Source organism: Theropithecus gelada, chromosome 1 (genome assembly GCF_003255815.1).
Source record: "Theropithecus gelada isolate Dixy chromosome 1, Tgel_1.0, whole genome shotgun sequence".
Lineage (NCBI taxonomy): Eukaryota > Metazoa > Chordata > Mammalia > Primates > Cercopithecidae > Theropithecus > Theropithecus gelada.
The window spans coordinates 205,079,108-205,098,443 of record NC_037668.1 but is presented as its reverse complement, the minus strand read 5'-3'; the positions used below and the strand labels follow the sequence as shown (position 1 = coordinate 205,098,443).

Genomic DNA, 19,336 nt, shown 5'->3' with positions numbered 1-19,336 from the left:
AAAAAAAAAAAAAAAAAAAAAAAAAAAAAGCACTAATATAAAAATATATTATGACATTGTTTATAACAGCAAAACTACTAAATTATGAAATATCCACATTGCTGAATATTATATACAGCTATTAAAATTAATGTTAGACATGAAGTTAGACCCTTAACTTATACCGTATACAAAAATTAACTCAAAAAAACCAAAGACCTTAATTTAAGACCTGAAACCATAAAACTCGTAGGAGAAAACATAAGGGAAAAGCTTCATGATCTTGGATTTGGCAATGATTTCTTGGATCTGATACCAAAAGCACCGGGAACCAAAGAAACAAATAGATCAATTAGACTATATCAAAACTAAAAACTTCCATGCATCAAATAACACAATCAACAGAGTGAAAAGGTAACCCATGAAATGGAAGACAATATTTGCAAATCATCTGTCTGATAAGGGTAAATATCCAGGATGTAGAAACAATTCCTACAACTCAACTAAAAAACCCGCAAACAACCTAATTAAAAAATAGGCAAAGGACTTGAATAGACATTTCCCCAAAGATATACAAATGGCCAATAAGCACACGAAAAAGACGCTCAGCATCACTAATCATTAGGGAAATGCAAATCAAAACTACAATGAGATACCGCTTTACACTCATTAAAATTATTATAAAATATATCAGAAAATAACAGGTGTTGGCAAGGATGTAGAAAAATGGAACTCTTGTGCACTGTTGGTGGGAATGTAAAACGGTGCAGCTGCTACGGAAGACAGTATGGTGGTTCCTCAAAAAATGAAAAAAATTACCACAAGACCTAGCAATTCTATATATACCATTTTTGGTATATATGTAAAAAAATGGAGAGCAGGGTCTTGAGCAGATGCGTTTCCAACTTCAAAAAGGAAGGAAATTCTGACACATGCTGTAACACGGATGAACCTTGAGGGCATTCTGTTAAGTGAAATATGCCAGTCACGAAAGGACAAGTACTGTATGATTTCACGTCTATCAAATATCTACAGTAGTTAAGTTCATAGAGACAGAAAGTAGAATGCTGATTGCCCAGAGTCAGGCAGAGGATAGAATGGGAAGTGTGTTTAATGGGTACCATTTCAGTTTTGCAAGATGAAGAGTTCTGGAGATGGAAGGTGTTGATAGCTGCATAACAATGTAAATGTACTTAATGCCACTGAACTGTATTTTTGAAGATGACTTAGATGGTAAATTTGATATTATATGTATTTTATCACAATTAAAAATAAACTTAAAAAAGTTAGATCTATTTATTGCCTAGAGAGGTAGCCATTAATATATTACCAAATAAAAAAAGCAAAAGGCAGGTAATACCTGTAAGTAGTACAGTATCATTTGTAAAGCCTACACTAAAGAACCCTGTGTGCATGAACTGCAGATGTCTGTTCAGGCACAGTGAAGCACAGGACGAAGGACATAACTCAAGTTGTTCGGTGCTAGGACTAGAAGAAGGGAGGAGAGGCTATTTTCATCATCATGTTCAAATACCTCAGTACTGCTAGAATATGCCAGTGAACTTTTTAATTTTTACAGTTAAAAAAATAGAAAAGCAATACATACCCATTCCTGCTGCTATAACTGGCACAGGCAAATCATAGTTGTATAGAATAAAAGACAACATCAGGAAGTCAATGTAACTTCGATGACTAGGTAGCAGAACAACAGGATGCTCCTGGATGGCTCTTTGTAGCTTGAAAGTAAATGTTACATTTTGAATAACTTCAGTTGTCATGTTATCAAATCACATCTCAAATCAGAAAACGGAAGAATAAGTCTATGTATAGAGGGAATACCCATCCTCTTTTTCTGCCTTCCTACCATACACATAAACGATTTGCTCTGATAAGGTAAAAGTACTGTTTCTAGTTAAACAATTTCACATAACGCAAGAATATTAAAAACGCAAATTTTTTGGGTCAGAATAATGGTAACAGTGACGATCGTTAACACATATTAGTTGGGCACTATATTAGCATCATTTTATATACAGTTGTTTTATGTGCTGTGTCTAATACCACATAATTAACAAGGTCTAAGCCTTAGCTTCCTTGTTTGTAAAATGGTCATGCATCCAATAAATGGTAGAGCTGTGAATGGAACCCAAGTCACTAACTTAAAAAGCCAACTGTTAACCACTGTATTGAATTGGTTGGTTGTAGTACGAGAAAACAAAGCTTCTCTTGGAGAGATTTAAAAAAAATCTACAAATTCATAGGACAAGGTGAGAAGAATGGTATTTCTCTACATGCTGGACTCACTGCCAGGGTGAATGGGTATCATACGGCTGGGAGGGATAATTTGAGTTTCCAAATATACTCCTCAGGCCATCAACCTCAAGATTCACTGGTATCCATGTGTTATCTGCTTTTTTGAAATCTAAATGTAACAGAGGCCAGGTAATCTGTGATCATCACTTAAGACATGGCTCACCAACACCCTTGGTCCCAAACACTGTAACAGTCTCTGACAGATTCAGGGTATAAGTCAGCAATCTCGAAAACAGTCAGGAGGAAGAAGAAATATTTGACAGGAAAGTAAATGACTGAATTAAAACAAAATATTAAAAGGCACGAGGAGGAAGGCAAGTGAAGTTAAGAGCTTTCCTAGGAGGAAAAAAAAAAAAAAAGTAAAAATAATCTCCATAAGGAAAGCTCTTTATGAAATTAGAAAAGTCATCATTTGGCAATCATTAACATAATAACTAATTCTGGTAAAAATCATCAGTGGGTGCAAAAACGAGTAGGGTAAAGTATGATGCAAAACAGGATATTTAACCATTCTCAAAGTGTCTTTTCACTATGTAATTAATGAAGATATTCATTAATTATAAAGGAAAAAATAATAACTTTACAGCAGAGAAACCTGGCAGTCATAACCATAACCAACTGATGGAAGTGAAACATCTCCAGTAATGAAACCAACAGGCACCATGTGCTGCTGATACGACGCACTGAGAAGAATGCATCGCTTCCAGGGTATTCCTAGCAAAGGTACACAACCTGAGCCTAGTACTGAGATAACATCACTCAAATACTCAAATTCAAACCATTTCACACTTCAAAATAATTAGCCTGTTCTTTAAAAAAAAAAAATATCATGAAACACAAATACAAATATACTAAGTTATTATTTTAGATTAAAAGAGTCTAATATGGAAGTGGATAAAGAAGAAAGTTGAACACTTTCTAGGATTTCTACTGCAACACATGAGCTAGGATTTTCTTTGGCTAGACAGGACACGACCGGGACAACTGGTGAAATATGAGTCAGGTCTGTATTACTAGTATTGGATCCATGTTAATTTCCTTATTTTGATACTTGTACCATAAGATAATGTCCTTAATTACAGGAAAAACACAGCAGAGTATTAGAAAAAGGATAAAGGAAATGCTGTAAGGGAATCTAGGTGAAGTATATACAGGAATTCTTTGCATTTCTTTTGTAACATTACTGAATATCTGACATTAAGTTAGTCTATAAGCCTTAAGTTAGTCTGAAGCCTGTAGGTCTGCAGTTAAAGGGAAACCAAAAACAGAAAACAACCTTCAGAGATGCACATCCTCTTCTGCCTAGACTGGAGGCCTGATGATTAGGCCCTAGGCTTTTGATGGACCAAGTGAGCTGTCCTTGAGTTGTTTAAATTGTGAGGGGTTGAAAAAGAGACTGTTTTATTTTGTTTGTTTAAGATGATACTTTTTTTTTTTTTTTTTTTTTTAACAATCAATACTCACTTTCTGAATACCTTCTTCATTTACACACACCTTCGAGAAAATTTGTTTAAATATTTTGCTCAGGGTGAAGGCAAAAAACCGAATGGCTCCAAGACGCAGTTTGTGACTCATTTCATCTAAAATCTCACTAACTTCCTCTCGGAGGACATCCACAGATTGAAGGGATTCCTTGGAAAGCTAAAAGGAAAGGAAAAGCAGGAATAATTTCTAACAACAACAACAAAAAGAGAGAAAGCTTTACTCAAACCAGTATGACGAATTCCAAATGAATTAATCTTCTATAACTCAAATACAGTGTCTTCTTAATTTAAATTGATACAACTTCCCAACCCAGTCATAGTAGATAAATGAGCCTATTTAAAGAAGGTTAAAGGCCAGAAATTAGAAGAAAAATGGCTTTCTAGGATAGCATTTTAGAGTGAAGAAAACACCTCACCTTTCCATTTGGTTTGTTAATAAGTTTACATCCAAACTCTCTAAAATAAGTTGCTGCCCATAGTCTAGTGTCCTAGCAAATAGTGACTTCTCTCAGTGTTTTACTGCAGCGCTCCACCAGCTGGCTCAATGCTATTACAAGGTAATATACAAGATTACATTGAAATTACTGACTCAGACTACATCAGATCTATCAAGTCATGGGCACACAAAGCCCCAAACTATCAAAGGATAATTAGTGAAATAAAGGATCTCAAAATGGAACTTATTTTATTCACATGGTCCTCTAGATCTTTTGTAAAGAAACAAAATGTTTGCTGTGTGCTAGGACTGTCAAGGGCCTGACAGTCAGTTTCTATCCTTGAGGAAGCCCTGATTTGCCCATTTTCATTGTCCCCCAAACAAGCACTTTGAAATGAAGTCTGTAGAATAAGTAATCCTTATGCTTCCCAAAGGAGAGTGCATTGCTTTAGGATGAGCTCAGAAGCTCAGAGGATGGGTGTTAGCACCCCAATTACATGTAGTGAAGAAGTATCTTATTCTTTTTTTTCCACTGAGGTTAAATTCACACACTATAAAATTAATGTTTTTTTTTTCTGAGACAGAGTTTCGCTCTTGTTGCCCAGGCTGGAGTATAATGGTGCGATCTCGGCTCACTGCAACCTCCGCTTCCCAGGTTCAAGCGATTCTCCTGTCTTAGCCTCCCGAGTAGCTGGGATTACACGCATGTGCCACCATGCTTGGCTAATTTTGTATTTTTAGTAGAGACAGGGTTTCTCCATGTTGGTCAGGGTGGTCTTGAACTCCTGACTTCAGGTTATCCACCCATCTTGGCCTCCCAAAGTGCTGGGATGACAGGCGTGAGCCACCGTGCCCAGGCAAATTAATCATTTTAAAGTGAACAATTCAGTGGTATTTTGTACATTCACAAACGTTGTGTAACCACCATCTCTATCTTGCTGCATATCCTATCTTTTTTAGGGGGGCTCAGTTCAACAGGGCTAAGAGTGAGGAACTGGGATAAACTCTTTCCTCTTACCTATGTTCCTTTGTTTTACTCAGAGGTTACCTGAAACAATGATCGTACCAAAAAAAAAAAAAAAGTTTAAAAATATAGTCAGAAGAGAACTCATACTGAATGGACTGAAGACTAAATGAACTGCTGAGGAACTAAGACACTGGCCACAGAATAATGGGAAAGTTTGAATGAGAAGTAAAGGGAGGATATGAATTAAAGCAAAAAATGTTCTCCCGAGACGCAAAAGTCCTGGACCTATGTTTTTTGTTTTTACTAATTAGCATTCCACTTTAAAAAAATTGTGTTGGCTGGGCGCAGTGGCTCACGCCTGTAATCCCAGCACTTTGGGAGACCAAGGCAGGTGGATCACGAGGTCAGGAGATCGAGACCATCCTGGCTAAAATGGTGAAACCCCGTCTCTACTAAAAAATAGAAAAAAAAATCAGCCGGGCATGGTGGCGGGCGCCTGTAGTCCCAGCTACTCAGGAGGCTGAAGCAGGAGAATGATGTGAACCTGGGAGGCGGAGCTTGCAGTGAGCCGAGATTGAGCCACTGCCTCCAGCCTGGGTGAGAGAACGAGACTCTGTCTCCAAAAAAAAAACAAAAAAAAGGAAAAAAATGCATTAAAATACACATAACATGAAATATACCGTTTTAACCATTTTTAAGTATACAGCTCGGTGGTGTTAAAGCCTCAGACCTGTTTATAGACCAAATAGAAGAAGTCCCCCTGAGAGAAAGGCTGAAGATAGAGGAAAGGTAGCAGGTGCATGCCAAAGGTCTCAGAAGAGGCTGGACCGGATGGCTTCCAGACCACAGGGGTGTGGCTAGCTGTGACCAGGAGAGCAGGTGCCTTGTCTCTGAGACTGGACTAAAAGGGACAGATGGAAGAAGGGATCCTGAGGCTGCAGAATGTGGATCTGTATAACTCACCCACTCTCCCAGGAGCAGCCAGACACCTGGTTATAGGAACAGAGAAGGTGAGCTGGCAGATTCCAGGCTGTTTTTTTTCCTGGTCAGTCTGGAAGGAAAGATTACAAAGGAGAATTAAGGACGTTGGTGAAACAGCTACTCAGATAATCCTAACGACAGCTGGATAGGCAGAGGGCAGAACCAAGGGAAAATGGAGGAATCAAGGGACTGGTAAGAGGGATGAAGGGGCAGACAGAAGAACTTATGAAAGAGATCAATGAGGAACATCTAACATGAGATGTCACAGAATAAAACCAGATGTCACAGAATTCAAGGTAAGATGATCCTGAAGAAGAGTGTCTAACATAACAATAAAAGACACAGAAACGATAACGTGGAGATGAATGGGCCCCTTGGAGATCCATGGTAACCTTTACTAGACGAGCTTCAGCAATCTGCTACCATTGGGACCTGAATGGAAAAGGAAGACACCACATGTACCCACTCTTCTGAGAAGCAGGAAAAGTAGGGAAAGAGGGAAATAAGGCAGAATACATGGCCAAAGGAGGACCTTCCCCTAGATGGAAAATCCTGGTGCCAGCTTGAGCCAGTGGAAAGGGCTGATGGGTAGGAAAGAGAAGACCCTTGCGAATTAGAATGAAACGAATAGATCAACAACACAGGTGAACAGGCTGGCTTGCTTGAAGGAAATGCTTTCTCCATGACTGGAGCAGAGCAGAGGACAACCTGACCTCTTATTTCGTGCAATTAGCCTTTTCATTTGCCCAGAAGATACACCTTCATAGAAACCTAATATAAAACTCAACAGATGAGCAATAGTCTTATAACTAACTCCTTGTCTCATTTTTCTGACTCTTCAGTCTCTTCTCCACATTACAAACTTGAGCCATCTCTTAAATGCAAAAGTAATCACATCTTTCCTTGGCTAAGACCCCTTCAATGGTTACTACTGTATTCTGTGAGATAAAGGCAGACTGAGTTAGGTGGCAGCAGAGGTGGAAATACAGAGACAGGAAGCGACATTTAAGAGAGCAAATCAGCAGTCTTAGTGACTGACAGTATATGAAAGAAAAGCAAGAAGCTGAAGACGGCATCCAGATTTGTGGTGGTATGGCCAACCAGTGCGTGGAGGGGCCATTCCTGGAGACAGGGAAAACTGGGTGGGGGTAGGAGGTAATATCTCTAGACACCTGGCTCAGGGGTAGGGGTGGGAGGGGTAAAGAGTTTGACTTAGACACCTTGAACTTGAGGTGCTCTGGAATTTCCAAGAGGATATTCTAGTAGACATATAAAAACAGACACATGAAACTCAAAAGAGATCTGGGCTGAAGGAATAGATATTATTTATCTATGTTCTTATTATGTTATGATTTATTATAATAGGGAGATGTCAGCATAAGGAAGGTACTTAAAATTCTGGCAATTAATAAAACTGCCCAGTGACTGGGTAGAATAAAACCAGAGGCTGGAATAATATCCTGATGAATTCCATCATTTAAAGAGACAGGCAAAGGAAAAGCCCCCATAAAAGCAAGTGAGGAATGATTAAAAAGATACGGGGCTTAGGGTGATGGTATGGTATCATGGAAAGAAAGGAGAAAGAGCAAGAGCCAAAGGCTATGATAGCTTTGAAACAGGTAGAATTTACCCATAAGGAAGTCATTTACAACCTCAGAAAGAGCCATGACAGTGGATGAGAAACCAGATTCCAGCAAGTTGAGTAGTAAATGAAGGGTTAGGAAGTGTGATGGTAAGCATGGACAACGTGGCCAATTTTGAGCCAGGTACAGTGGCTCACACCTATAATCCCAGCACTTTAGGAGGCCGAGGCAGGAGGATCCTTTGAGTCCAGGAGTTCAAGACCAGCCTGGGCAACATGGCGAGATCCTGTCTCTACAAAAAATTTTAAAAAACAAAACAAAAAAAGCTGGGCATGTTGGCACATGTCTGTGGTCCAAGCTACTTAGGAGGCTAGGGCAGGAAGACTGCTTGAGCCCAGGAGTTCAAGGTTACAGTGAGCTATGATCATGCCACTGTACTCTAGCCTGGGTGACAGAGAGATCCTGTCTCTAAAGAATAAAACAAAACAAAAAACCCCCCATCAATTTCTTAAAAGAGGAGGAGAGAGGTAGAGGTAGGGGAAGAAAGAGATGGGCAGTAACTAGAGAAGGCGTGGGGCTAAAGGATGTAGGTCTATTTAAGCTGGGAGAGAAGTAAATATGCTAAATGCTGATGGGAGAAGAGCTAACAAAGAAGTAGTTGAAGAAATATGAATCGATAGGACAGCAAAGTTCCTGAGGATGAGGGAGGGGGTGGAATTCAGAACAAAAGAATAGGGTAGGGATTAAACTCAAACAGGCGAAGGGGTTCCTTCTATTTTAACAGGAGAAAATAATGAGTACTAGATGCAGGTAAATCGGTAGATTTGATCACAGGAAGTTGAGAGAGCACGAATAATAGTTTAAATTTTCTTTGTGGTTGGGGGCAGTGGCTCATGACTGCAATCCCAGCATTTTGGGAGGCCGAGGCAGGCGGATCACGATGTCAGGAGATCGAGACCATCCTGACTAACACAGTGAAACCTCGTCTCTACTAAAAATACAAAAAAAATTAGTCGGGCATGGTGGCTGGCGCCTGTAGTCCCAGCTACTCGGGAGGTTGAGGCAGGGGAATGGTGTGAACCCGGGAGGCAGGGCTTGCAGTGAGCTGAGATCGCGCCACTGCACTCCAGCCTGGGTGACAGAGTGAGACCCTGTCTCAAAAAATATATATATATATTTTTTCTTTGTGACACAGAAAGAAAAACCATCTGCTGAGAGTAAGAGGAGGAGGCAGGGTTGGAAGTTCAAAGAGAGTGGGGCTGCTAAAACTGTCATTTTGGAGAATGAAAAACAATTCACTAGGGAAACAGAATTACTGGGGAATATGGAAGGCCCAGTTGTGCTGCCTAATCATGAATTTGTACGATTCCAATCTACCTAGTTTATGTGATTTTTCTCAGCAGCACAGACAAGTCAGAGAAACACCGGCCTGAATAAGATCTTTTAAATCGGTAACACTTAACCTGCGTGTGCATTAGAATTATTGAGGAGCTTTAAAAAAGGCAGAAGAAAGGCTGGGCGTGGTGGCTTATACCTGTAATCCCAGCACTTTGGGAGGCCAAGGTGGGCGGATCACCTGAGGTCAGGAGTTCGAGGCCAGCCTGGCCAACATGGTGAAACCCTGTCTCTACTCTACTAAAAGTGCAAAAATTAGCTGGGCGTGGTGGCAGGCACCTGTAATCCCAGCTACTCGAGAGGCTGAGGCAGGAGAACTGCTTGAACCTGGGAGGCGGAGGTTGCAGTGAGCCAAGATTGTGCCATTGCACTCCAGCCTGGGGACAAGAGTGAGACTTTGTTAAAAAAAAAAAAAGTAGAAGAAAGAGAGAGAGATGCCTGGGTCCTATCCCAGACCAGTTAAATCAGAATCTCTGTAGATGGGACCATGGCCTCAATTTTAAAAATTCCTCAATTTTAAAAATTCACTAATTCGACAAATATTGATTGAATGTCTACTATGTGTCAGGCACTGGGAACACCACAGTGAAAAAAGAGACAGGAATTCTTGCCTTCATGGAGTTTAGCTCCTAGTGGACAATAATAGTAACTTTTGCAAAAGTTCTCCAAGTGCTTCCATAAGAAAGAACTGCTGTTGTTAGCGTCTAATTGATGAGGAAACTAGACTTCACTTATGAAATAGGCCCAACCAGATAAAACTGGATAGCTTCCCCAGGATATGTAAGGCCAATAAAAACAAAGGATTAGGAGCACAGCTCATATATCCAAATCAAGAAAACAGAGAGCAGAGATAAAAAACGTTCCCAAGGCCACAAACCTGATTAAACTCCAGTTAAAAGTTAAAAAAGCAAGATCTCTACAGGTCAGCCTTCGAGCATGAGAGGTAAATTTAAAGCCTGTAGTCCCAGCTACTCAGGAGGCTGAAGCAGGAGAATGGCATGAACCCAGGAGGCAGAGCTTGCAGTGAGCCGAGATGGCGCCACTGCACTCCAGCCTTGGTGACAGAGCGAGACTCTGTCTCAAAAAAAACTGGAGGTAACAGGCAAAGTCAGGGAGAGGCCTTAAACATGAATGGAGTCAGTTCTGTCTACAGGGAAGATGAGAGTGAGCCACAGTCTACATGAATAAAGAGGCAGCGCTAAATGTTAACATTCTTTGGTAACCAACATCAAGCAAGAATACTGCAATTCTGAATGAGTTCACTCTCCTTACAAAAACACACTAGTTGCATGCACGCTTGTTTTCCTTTAAGACATTTATAGAGGACCAAAAGAAAAAAAAAAAAGGAGAGAGCATATTCCTTAGAGGAGTTTCTTAGGAAAGAGGAATATTTTATTTTCGGACCAGGAAAAAAATGGGGGCAGGAGCAATAGGAGATTGCTGCTAGCAAAAATGAGGCCAGTCATTCAATGCCATACTCCCAAAGCTATGAACGAGAGGATCTGGGCGGGACCAAGCCCCAGGTCAGTAACGGCTGCAACACATCCATTTATCCACCTGTGGGCCTATAATCATATGAGCACCTGGGTGATATGACGTGGAGGGCCAGCGATCAGGAAGCTCCTGCCCACCAAATACCTTCATTATGATGTCTTCAAATCACACAGCTATAACAGAACTTAAGTTTCCCTCCCAAACTGGTTCCCTCTTAAGTTCCCTATTTCAGTGAACGGGTTTATCATCCTTGATTCTTTCTTTTCCTTCCATTTCTACACCCAACTGGTCATAAATAAAGTAGACCCCACCTCTCAAATCCCTTACATCTGTGCATTTCTCTGTTTCTACAACCACTCCCTAGTCTAGGCAACTATGACTGCACAAAGGGATTATTCCAAGAGCATCACAAGCAGACTTCCTGTCAAGTTTTAGCAGATGGTTTTTCTAAAACATTAGCCGATCGTGTCACACTCTATCTTGAAACCTTTTAACATCTTTTCACTGTACTAGGATAAAATACAATCCAACGTGGTTTACAAAGTCCTTCACAACACGACCCTTCTTACCCCTCCAGGCTTATTTCTTATTATCATCCCTTCTTTGCTCTTTGGTCTAGTCATACTGAACTAGTTTCAGTACAGTGAAAGTAAACTTTCTGCAAAAGTCCTACAGGTGATTCTAAGGGGAAGCCAGTGTTGAGAACCACTGTTGTTAGCAGCTAATTGATGAGGAAAATTGGATGCACTTAATGGAATAGGCTCAACCTATCTCCTACCAGAGAAAACTGACAGCTTCTCCAAGAAAAAAGTACAAGTCTTTTCACAGCTTCAGTCCTTAAAACAAGCCAGTGGCTCCCAAACTTTGCTATACTTTGGAATCACCTGGGCTTCTTTAAAAACTACTGATATTCCTTCCCTGACATTTTATTTAATTGGCATGGGGATAATATGGGGATTTTGAAAAGCTCCCTGGGTAATGCTAATGTGGAGGTTTGAAAACCACGGGAATAAGTTATTTGTTTGGCTTGAATACTCTTTCCTTAATTCACCTGCAAAATCTCTAATTATCTTTTAGGCCTCATTAAAAAAAATCACTTCCTTGACTCCCTACACCAAATGAGTTGCCCCTATAATTAATGAGCGCCCCTGCACACTGGGCTTCCACTACTAGCATGTCTCGTATCATATTTCACTTATGCCCAGATGACATATTTCACTTATGCCCAGACGACATATTTCACTTATGCTCAACTTGCTCACTGTTAGACTTCTAGTCCAGTGTTCAGCAAAAGGCTAACACATATGGATACGACAAGTATTTGATAAATGTGATGAATACAGCTCAGTCTAAAAGGATACATTAAAGATAGCAAAATAAATTATAGAATCTAGAACTTGCTGACAATGAACAAATCTGGCCATGGTTGAAGAGGGAATCACTTACCTGTTTAATGACATAATGAATCTCTTCAGAACTGAGAACACTACATTTAATATCAGTTGGTTTACATGGAGTAATTCCCTTATAGACAAGAGGTGTGTAGCATTTCATTGCAAATTTCAAGTCACTGACATGCCTCCTCTCTTCTAAAATATCTTCAAACTCATCCCACTTTTTGAGCTCCTTCTGTGGATAAGGCAAGAAAGTTATGAGCACATACTGTAAAATAAATCAGGACAGATTAAAGACTACATTGGTAAGGTTTCATCTTTGACAAAATTTTACTCTATGACATATGAAAAGGAGTAGAGTGTTCTGATGTTAGATTTTCACATAGTAAGAAAAAGAGATGTAAAGAAAATTAGGATCAACAGATTGATACTGACTTATCATAATATTTTATTACATTTCTGATTGCTACCATTGCCAGTACCTCTTTGGGAAATTTAATGAAGACAGCAAAGATGAGACATTAAGCCCTAGAGTAATCTGGTCAACTTTACATGGTTTCATCTGCCACACTGACAAACTTGTTTCGTTTGCCTCTGCTTAGCTTTTAAAATTACATTAAAACATACATTTGAAACAAAAATTATATAAAATAAAAAACCATATGGTGCAAACAAAAGGAAAAATCACTCAAGAAACAAGTGCTCCAATAAGGTACTATTGAGCAGTACATTGCTGTGGTAACTTTCTTTTCTTCTTTTTTTTTTTTTTTTTTTTTTTTTTGAGACAAGAGCTCATTCTCTTGCTCAGGCTGGAGTACAGTGACACCATTATATAGCTCACTACAGCCTTGAACTCCTAAAGCAATCCTCCCTCCTGCCTCAGCCTCTCGAGTAGCTAGGATTACAAGTGCATACCACCAAGCCCAGCTAATTCTTAATTCTTTTTTGTGACAGAGTCTTGGCTGGGCATGGTGGCTCATGCATGTTAATTCCAGCACTTTGGGAGGCTGATGCAGGAGAACTGCTTGAAGCCAGGCATTCAAGACCAGCTTGGGCAACGTAGCAAGACCCCATCTCTACAAAATAAAATGATAATAATAATAATAATATTAATGAGGTACAGTCTTGCTCTGTTGCCCAGGCTGGTCTCAAACTCCTGGCTCAAGCAATACTCCTGCCTTGGCCTCCCAAAGTGCTGGGATTACAGGTGTGAGCTATTGTGCCTGGCCTGTGACAAATTTTTTATTTCTTATTCAGCCCCTGCCATTCAGCTTCTAACCAATCAGTCCCTGAAACTGCTCTTTACAAGGCTACCAATGACATCTGAATTGTTAATTTTTTAAAAAGTACTTTTCTTCAAAAGTAGTAGTAATAATAATTATAGCTAACACATATAACTGCTTACAAAGAGTCAAGACACTTGTAATACGTGCTAACACTAAAGTGTTAAGCAGCATTCTAAATGCTTTAGAGGCTTAGGCACCACTCTTCTATGAAATCTCTCCCAGAGTCCTGGATGGAATCACTCCTATTTTCCCTGTCACTTCTTTTCCTACTATCTACATCTATTATGGTATGTATCCGACAACACTGTAATTGTTTGCATGTCTGTCTCCCTACTAGAATGAAATTATCTTGAAGATAGGAAAGTTCATTTCCTCTTTGTATTTCCAACATCTGGTTGTATTTGGAATACAGCAAAATTGGTCAATAAGTGAACTCAGTAACTGAAAGACTAAATGTTGAGGTACTAGAAGAAAATACAGAATGTTAACTGAGACCACAATTTGGCCTAAGAATATAAGTGGAAGCAAATAGCATTTATGAGGAGTTTATAAAAAGGTGGCAGGTGAAACATGCAAACATGAACATTTTTATGTCCATATATAGAGAGACTATATGAAGGAACGGTCTTTTCACTGTTGAAGTTCTCATGTAAAGTTGCAATCCTTGTAATATATTAAATACTCTTGCTTATAAGGCTGGAAAACTTTCTCAAATCCCACATTTCTTATTAATAAATATATAGTTGTATCAGTTTGAGCTCTATAGACTGCAGCCAACTACCATTATATCATTTTAGGGCTTAAAAACAAGAACTTCCCATTTAGTGGTCCTGGGAGTGGAAGGAGAAAAGGATCAGAATCAGCTGGGGATACATACATACACACATACAGTCATGCACTGCTTAACAACAGAAAGACACTCTGAGAAATGCATTGGTAGGCAATTTCATCATTGTGCAAACATCATAGAGTGTGTTTACACAAACTCAGACGGTATAGCCTACTACATACCTAGGCTAGATGGTATAGTGGTTAGCCTATTGCTCCTAGGTTACAAACTGTACAGCATGTTACTGTATTGAATGCTATAAGCAACTGTAACACAATGGTACATATTTACACAAAGAAACACAAAAAAAGATACAGTAAAAATACAATATTATAATCTTATGGGACCACCATCATATATTGAGTAAAACATTGTTATGCATCATATGACTCTGTTTGTGTGTGTGTGTATATGTATATATAGTTGACCCTTAACACACATTTGAACTGCACAGGTCCACTTACACGAGGATTTTTAAATTAAAATTTTTTTTCAATAGAGATGCAGGTCTCGCTATGTTGCCCAAGCTGGTCTCAAACTCCTGAGCTCAAATTAACTTCCCAACTCGGCCTCCCAAAGCACTGGATTACAGGCGTGAACCATCATGCCTGGCCTGTATGAGGATTTTCTGCTTCTGCCACTCCTGAGAGGGCAAATCCAACCCCTCCTCTTCCTCCACCTCCTCCTCGTCAGCGTACTCAATGTGAAGTGACGAGGATGAAGTGGATTAATGACGATCCACTCCCCCTTGATGAACAGTAAATATATTTTCTCTTCCTTATGATTTTCTTAGTAACATTTTCTTTTCTCTAGCATACTTTATTAAGAATACAGTACATAATACATATAAAATATAAAATAAACATTAATGAATTGCTTATGTTATCAGCTAAGTCAACAGTAGGTTATTACTAATGAAATTTTTGGAGAGTCAAAAGTTATTTCTGGATTTTCAACTGTGCAGAGGTTTGGTGCCCCTAACTCCCATGTTGTTCAAAGGTCAACTGTACATAAACATAGACACGTATGGGAGCGAGGGAGTCTTCAGGATAAAAACCCCTAAGGGAAACTAGCAGGCATGTATACTTTGAAAAAGCTTGCCAAATATGATCATCTACAATCCTTCCATGGTTCTGTTACTTGCAAGGTGGATTTACATCAAGTCCACCTGTCTTAGCATATGACCCCAGGTTCTTCATGACCCCCACCTCCTGCCTCATGACCATTCCTCTTAATCCAACAGTCCAGCTATGTCATGACCTGCAGTTCCCTAAACAAACTGTGTTCCCAGGTCTTTGTTCAAATCGCTCCCTCTACAGAATAGGATTCATTCTCAAATATTTGAATGCCTATGTGCTTGACACCATAGTATGTGCTGAGGATATAGAGGTGATTGAGAGAGAGAGTCTTTTTCATGAAGAACAAGGTGGACGGTGGTACCAGTTATTGAGAGGGGCATTTACAAATGCTCCTTCCACACTGTTCACCTGGGAAATATTTAGCCATAAACCAGAGCTTGTGTTACCTCTTCTGTGTCCCATATTCTACTTCTCCCCTTTACCTAGATTGAATAGGTCATCCTTTCCTTTCAGTCTTTACTGAGCCCTCAATAATTGGATTTTCAAGATGGTCTCTAAAACACTTCATTAAACTTGTATTTGGTGCCTCCCTTACAAGACTGTGAACTTCTTATCTGGTAGATAAGATGTCTTATACATTTCTGTACTCCCAGTTTCTAGTAGGAAATCATGTCACTGTAGAATGAAAAAATAAATTACAGAATGAAGTCACTTTTTGAACCCTGTCGATGATGGCTCCTCGGTATTCACAGGATAAGGCTCAACTCTCTCCCCATTCTGGCTCTTACCCAATGTCGAATCCAGTGTTTTTTTCTGTTTTTTTTTTTTTTTTTTTTTTTTTGAGACGGAGTCTTGCTCTGTTGCCCAGGCTGGAGTGCAGTGGCACAATCTTGGCTCATTATAAGCTCCGCCTCCCAGGTTCACACCATTCTCCTGCCTCAGCCTCCCGAGCGGCTGGGACTACAGGCACCCGCCACCATGCCTGGCTAATTTTTTGCATTTTTAGTAGAGATGGGGTTTCACCATGTTAGCCAGGATGGTCTTGATCTCCTGACCTCGTGATCCACCTGCCTCGGCCTCCCAAAGTGCTGGGATTACAGGCGTGAGCCACCGCGCCCGGCCGAATCCAGTGGTTTTTAACTCAGGCTGCACATTAAAATAACCTAGGGGCACTTCAAAATAAATACTGATATCCAGGTTCCACCTCTAGAGATTTTTGATTAATTTGGTCTGTGAGTGCTGCTTAGCTGTCAGAATTCTTTTTTTAAAATACTCCAAGTGATTCCTACGTGCAGCTAGGGTTGAGTGTTCCTGCTCATTAATTGGCCTTCCCTATACTATGCTTGAGAATTTTTTACTATCACTAAGTAAATTTACATGGCTACTCACTCAGGAACATAACACAAAGAAGAACCCAAGTAAGCCTTAGTGGAACTATCTCTCCCCCATCTTACTTAGAGTAGGGCAGGCCTCTCCCTATTGCTAGTGAAATATGCCTTTCTTGTACCTCCCTTTTAACTGCTCTGGAGGATCCATTCATTCAACAGATAGTGACTGAGAGCTCACAGTGTACCAGGCACTGTTTTATAGGCTGTGAATACAGCATGAAGAAGGAAAGCAGGGACTGCACTGAGAGCCTACATGTCCTTATGGAAAGATAGACAACAAATAAACAAGGTAAATTCATTTAGTGATACCACCAGTAGTATGTTGGTCAATGTTTAACCATTTAACACTTGATATGGGAGAGCTCTGAGTTATAGCATTTGTCAATTTTTGTGAGATATACGCTCCCACCAGGGCAGATTTAAAGCTACGAATCTGACCCCAGCAAATGCAAAACTGAGGAGAAATGAGCAGTAGCACACAGTTATATAGGATCTCCACGTTCCAGCATGATAGACAAATAATCTCAAGAGCACAGGTAACAGTATAATAATGAGAAAATACTAAGTTTTCAGTATTTATTACCTTTTTTAAAAACAGGATTTATTTAATTATAAATTTGTATAATACTTAATTTATTTTTTTTGAGATGGAGTTTCACTCTTGTTGCCCAGGCTGGAGTGCAATGGCACGATCTCAGCTCATCGCAACCTCTGCCTCCCGGGTTCAAGCAATTCTCCTGCCTCAGCCTCCTGAGTAGCTGGGATTATAGGCATGCAGCACCATGCCCAGCTAATTTTGTGTTTTTAGTAGAGATGGGGTTTCTCCATGTTGGTCAGGCTGGTCACAAACTCCTGACCTCAGGTGATCCACCCACTTCGGCCTCCCAAAGTGCTGGGATTATAGGCGTGAGCCACCGTGCCCGGCCCAGCCAGCAATAAAAATTCTGAGAAAACATAGCATGCCACACAGAAGGGACTATGAGCATTCTGAGGGAAGAACATGCTTACTGACTGAGAAACAGAAGGCCAGGGTGGCTAAAGCACAGGTGAACAAGAAGATTAGTAAAGTCAGAGTAATAGCAGTTAAGAGATCATGTACAGTCTTGTGGGATACTGTAAGGCATCTGGATCTTTCACTTGGACTTTAACACGAAGTCATCATCTGGATTATGGCACACCAGTGGTTACCATCCTCGGTCTTCTTTTCATTCTAGGGTCTCGCTGAATGATTTCAGGCTCACCGATGGCTACAGATACAACCTATTTGCTGAAAAATCTATACAATTAGGCCAGACCCCCTCTCTTGCTCTGGCACCGTATTTCTAACTCTACTTGGATCTCTCCCAAATACCATGGAATGTATCTGGCCCATAACAGGATAATCCACAAGTTAAAAATCATTATATTTCTCTTTTACATCACAAACTGAACACACCCCAAACTGAATTCTATTACCCTGACTAAACCTGCTCCTCTCCTCATATTTCCTATCAATGAAAGGCCTCATCATCTGCCCAGTTGCCAAATCGTAGAAACCCAACAGTGAACTTCAGATTATGCTCTCTTCCTTAGCCACCACATTCAAATGGTTCCAAAGGCTGATGATTTACTGTCATAAATATCACACAAATTCATCAGTTTCCCTTCTTCCCGGGCTCACTGTTACTGCCTTACTTCAGGTTTCATTACTTTTCTGGATTACTGCAATAGCATTCTAACTGATCACCACTTTTATGCATCAGATTCCCTCCCCAACCTGATTCTCTTCCTACAATCTCTACTCAGGCAAGACAGGTTACCTATACAGATAATCACACCAGAAACCTAGTAGTCTTCTCAGACTTTCAAAAATGTAAATGTACTTTGGGAGGCCCAGGCAGGTGGATCACTTGAGGCCATGAGTTCGAGACCAGCCTGGCCAACATGGTGAAACCCCTTCTTTACTAAAAATACAAAAATTAGCCGGGTGTGGTGGCAGGCAGCTGTAATCCCAGCTACTTGGGATGCTGAGGCAGGAGAATCTCTTGAACCCTGGAGGTGAAGGCTGCAGTGAGCCAAGATCATGCCATTACACTCCAGCCTGGGTGACAGAGTGAGACACCATCTCAAAAAAAAAAACCACATATTTATTTTTACGTATACATATATGTGTATATACACACACACACACACACACACATATGTAAGATTAAGATCACCCATAAAGTTACGATTTTATCCCTAAGGATATGTAAACACGACACATAAAATTTCTTCAGGAAATATAATCTGCCTACTTCCTTACTTTGTTTCTCATGTCTCCTTTCTTCCACTCAAACCTAACTAACTAATTCTAACCCCAAATATGCAAGGGAATAGTTTTCTTACATCAATGTCTAGGACAGTTTTCCTCTCCCTCATCTGCCATTCACAGCTCAAAAACTCAGCTCAGGCCAGGCACAGTGGCTCATGCCTGTAATTCCAGCACTTTGGGAGGTGAGTAGATCACTTGGAGGTCAGGAGTTCAAGCCCAGCCTGGCCGACACAGTGGGTCCTTGTCTTTACTAAAAATACAAACATTAGCAGGGCGTGGTGGCGTGTGCCTAAAATCCCAGCTACTCAGGAGGCTAAGGCAGGAGAATTGCTTGAGCCCTGGAGACGGAGGTTGCAGTGAACCAGGATTGAGCCACTGTTCTCCAGCCTGGCAACAGAGCAAGACTGTCTCAAAAAAAAAAAAAAAGGAAGATCA

The 19,336-nt window shown here is 40.3% G+C and overlaps 1 protein-coding gene across 5 annotated transcripts in view; it reads right to left on the bottom strand.

Annotated features, from left to right (window-relative positions):
- GNPAT (glyceronephosphate O-acyltransferase) overlaps positions 1 to 19,336 on the bottom strand; it is a 35,625-nt gene that overhangs the window by 14,166 nt on the left and 2,123 nt on the right. For 2 of the 5 annotated variants that reach the window (XR_003118595.1, XM_025379650.1), the window contains exons 2-4: positions 12,079 to 12,261; positions 3,757 to 3,933; positions 1,586 to 1,715 (exon numbers count right to left, since the gene is read on the bottom strand). Coding sequence is in view for 4 of the 5 variants with exons in the window: in XM_025379650.1 (XP_025235435.1) it covers positions 1,586 to 1,715; positions 3,757 to 3,933; positions 12,079 to 12,261 (490 nt within the window). In the remaining variant the exon portion in view is untranslated. Of the gene's footprint in view, positions 1 to 1,585; positions 1,716 to 3,756; positions 3,934 to 12,074; positions 12,262 to 19,336 lie in introns of all 5 variants that reach the window. The other 3 variants (XM_025379659.1, XM_025379682.1, XM_025379672.1) reach the window with 3 other exon arrangements.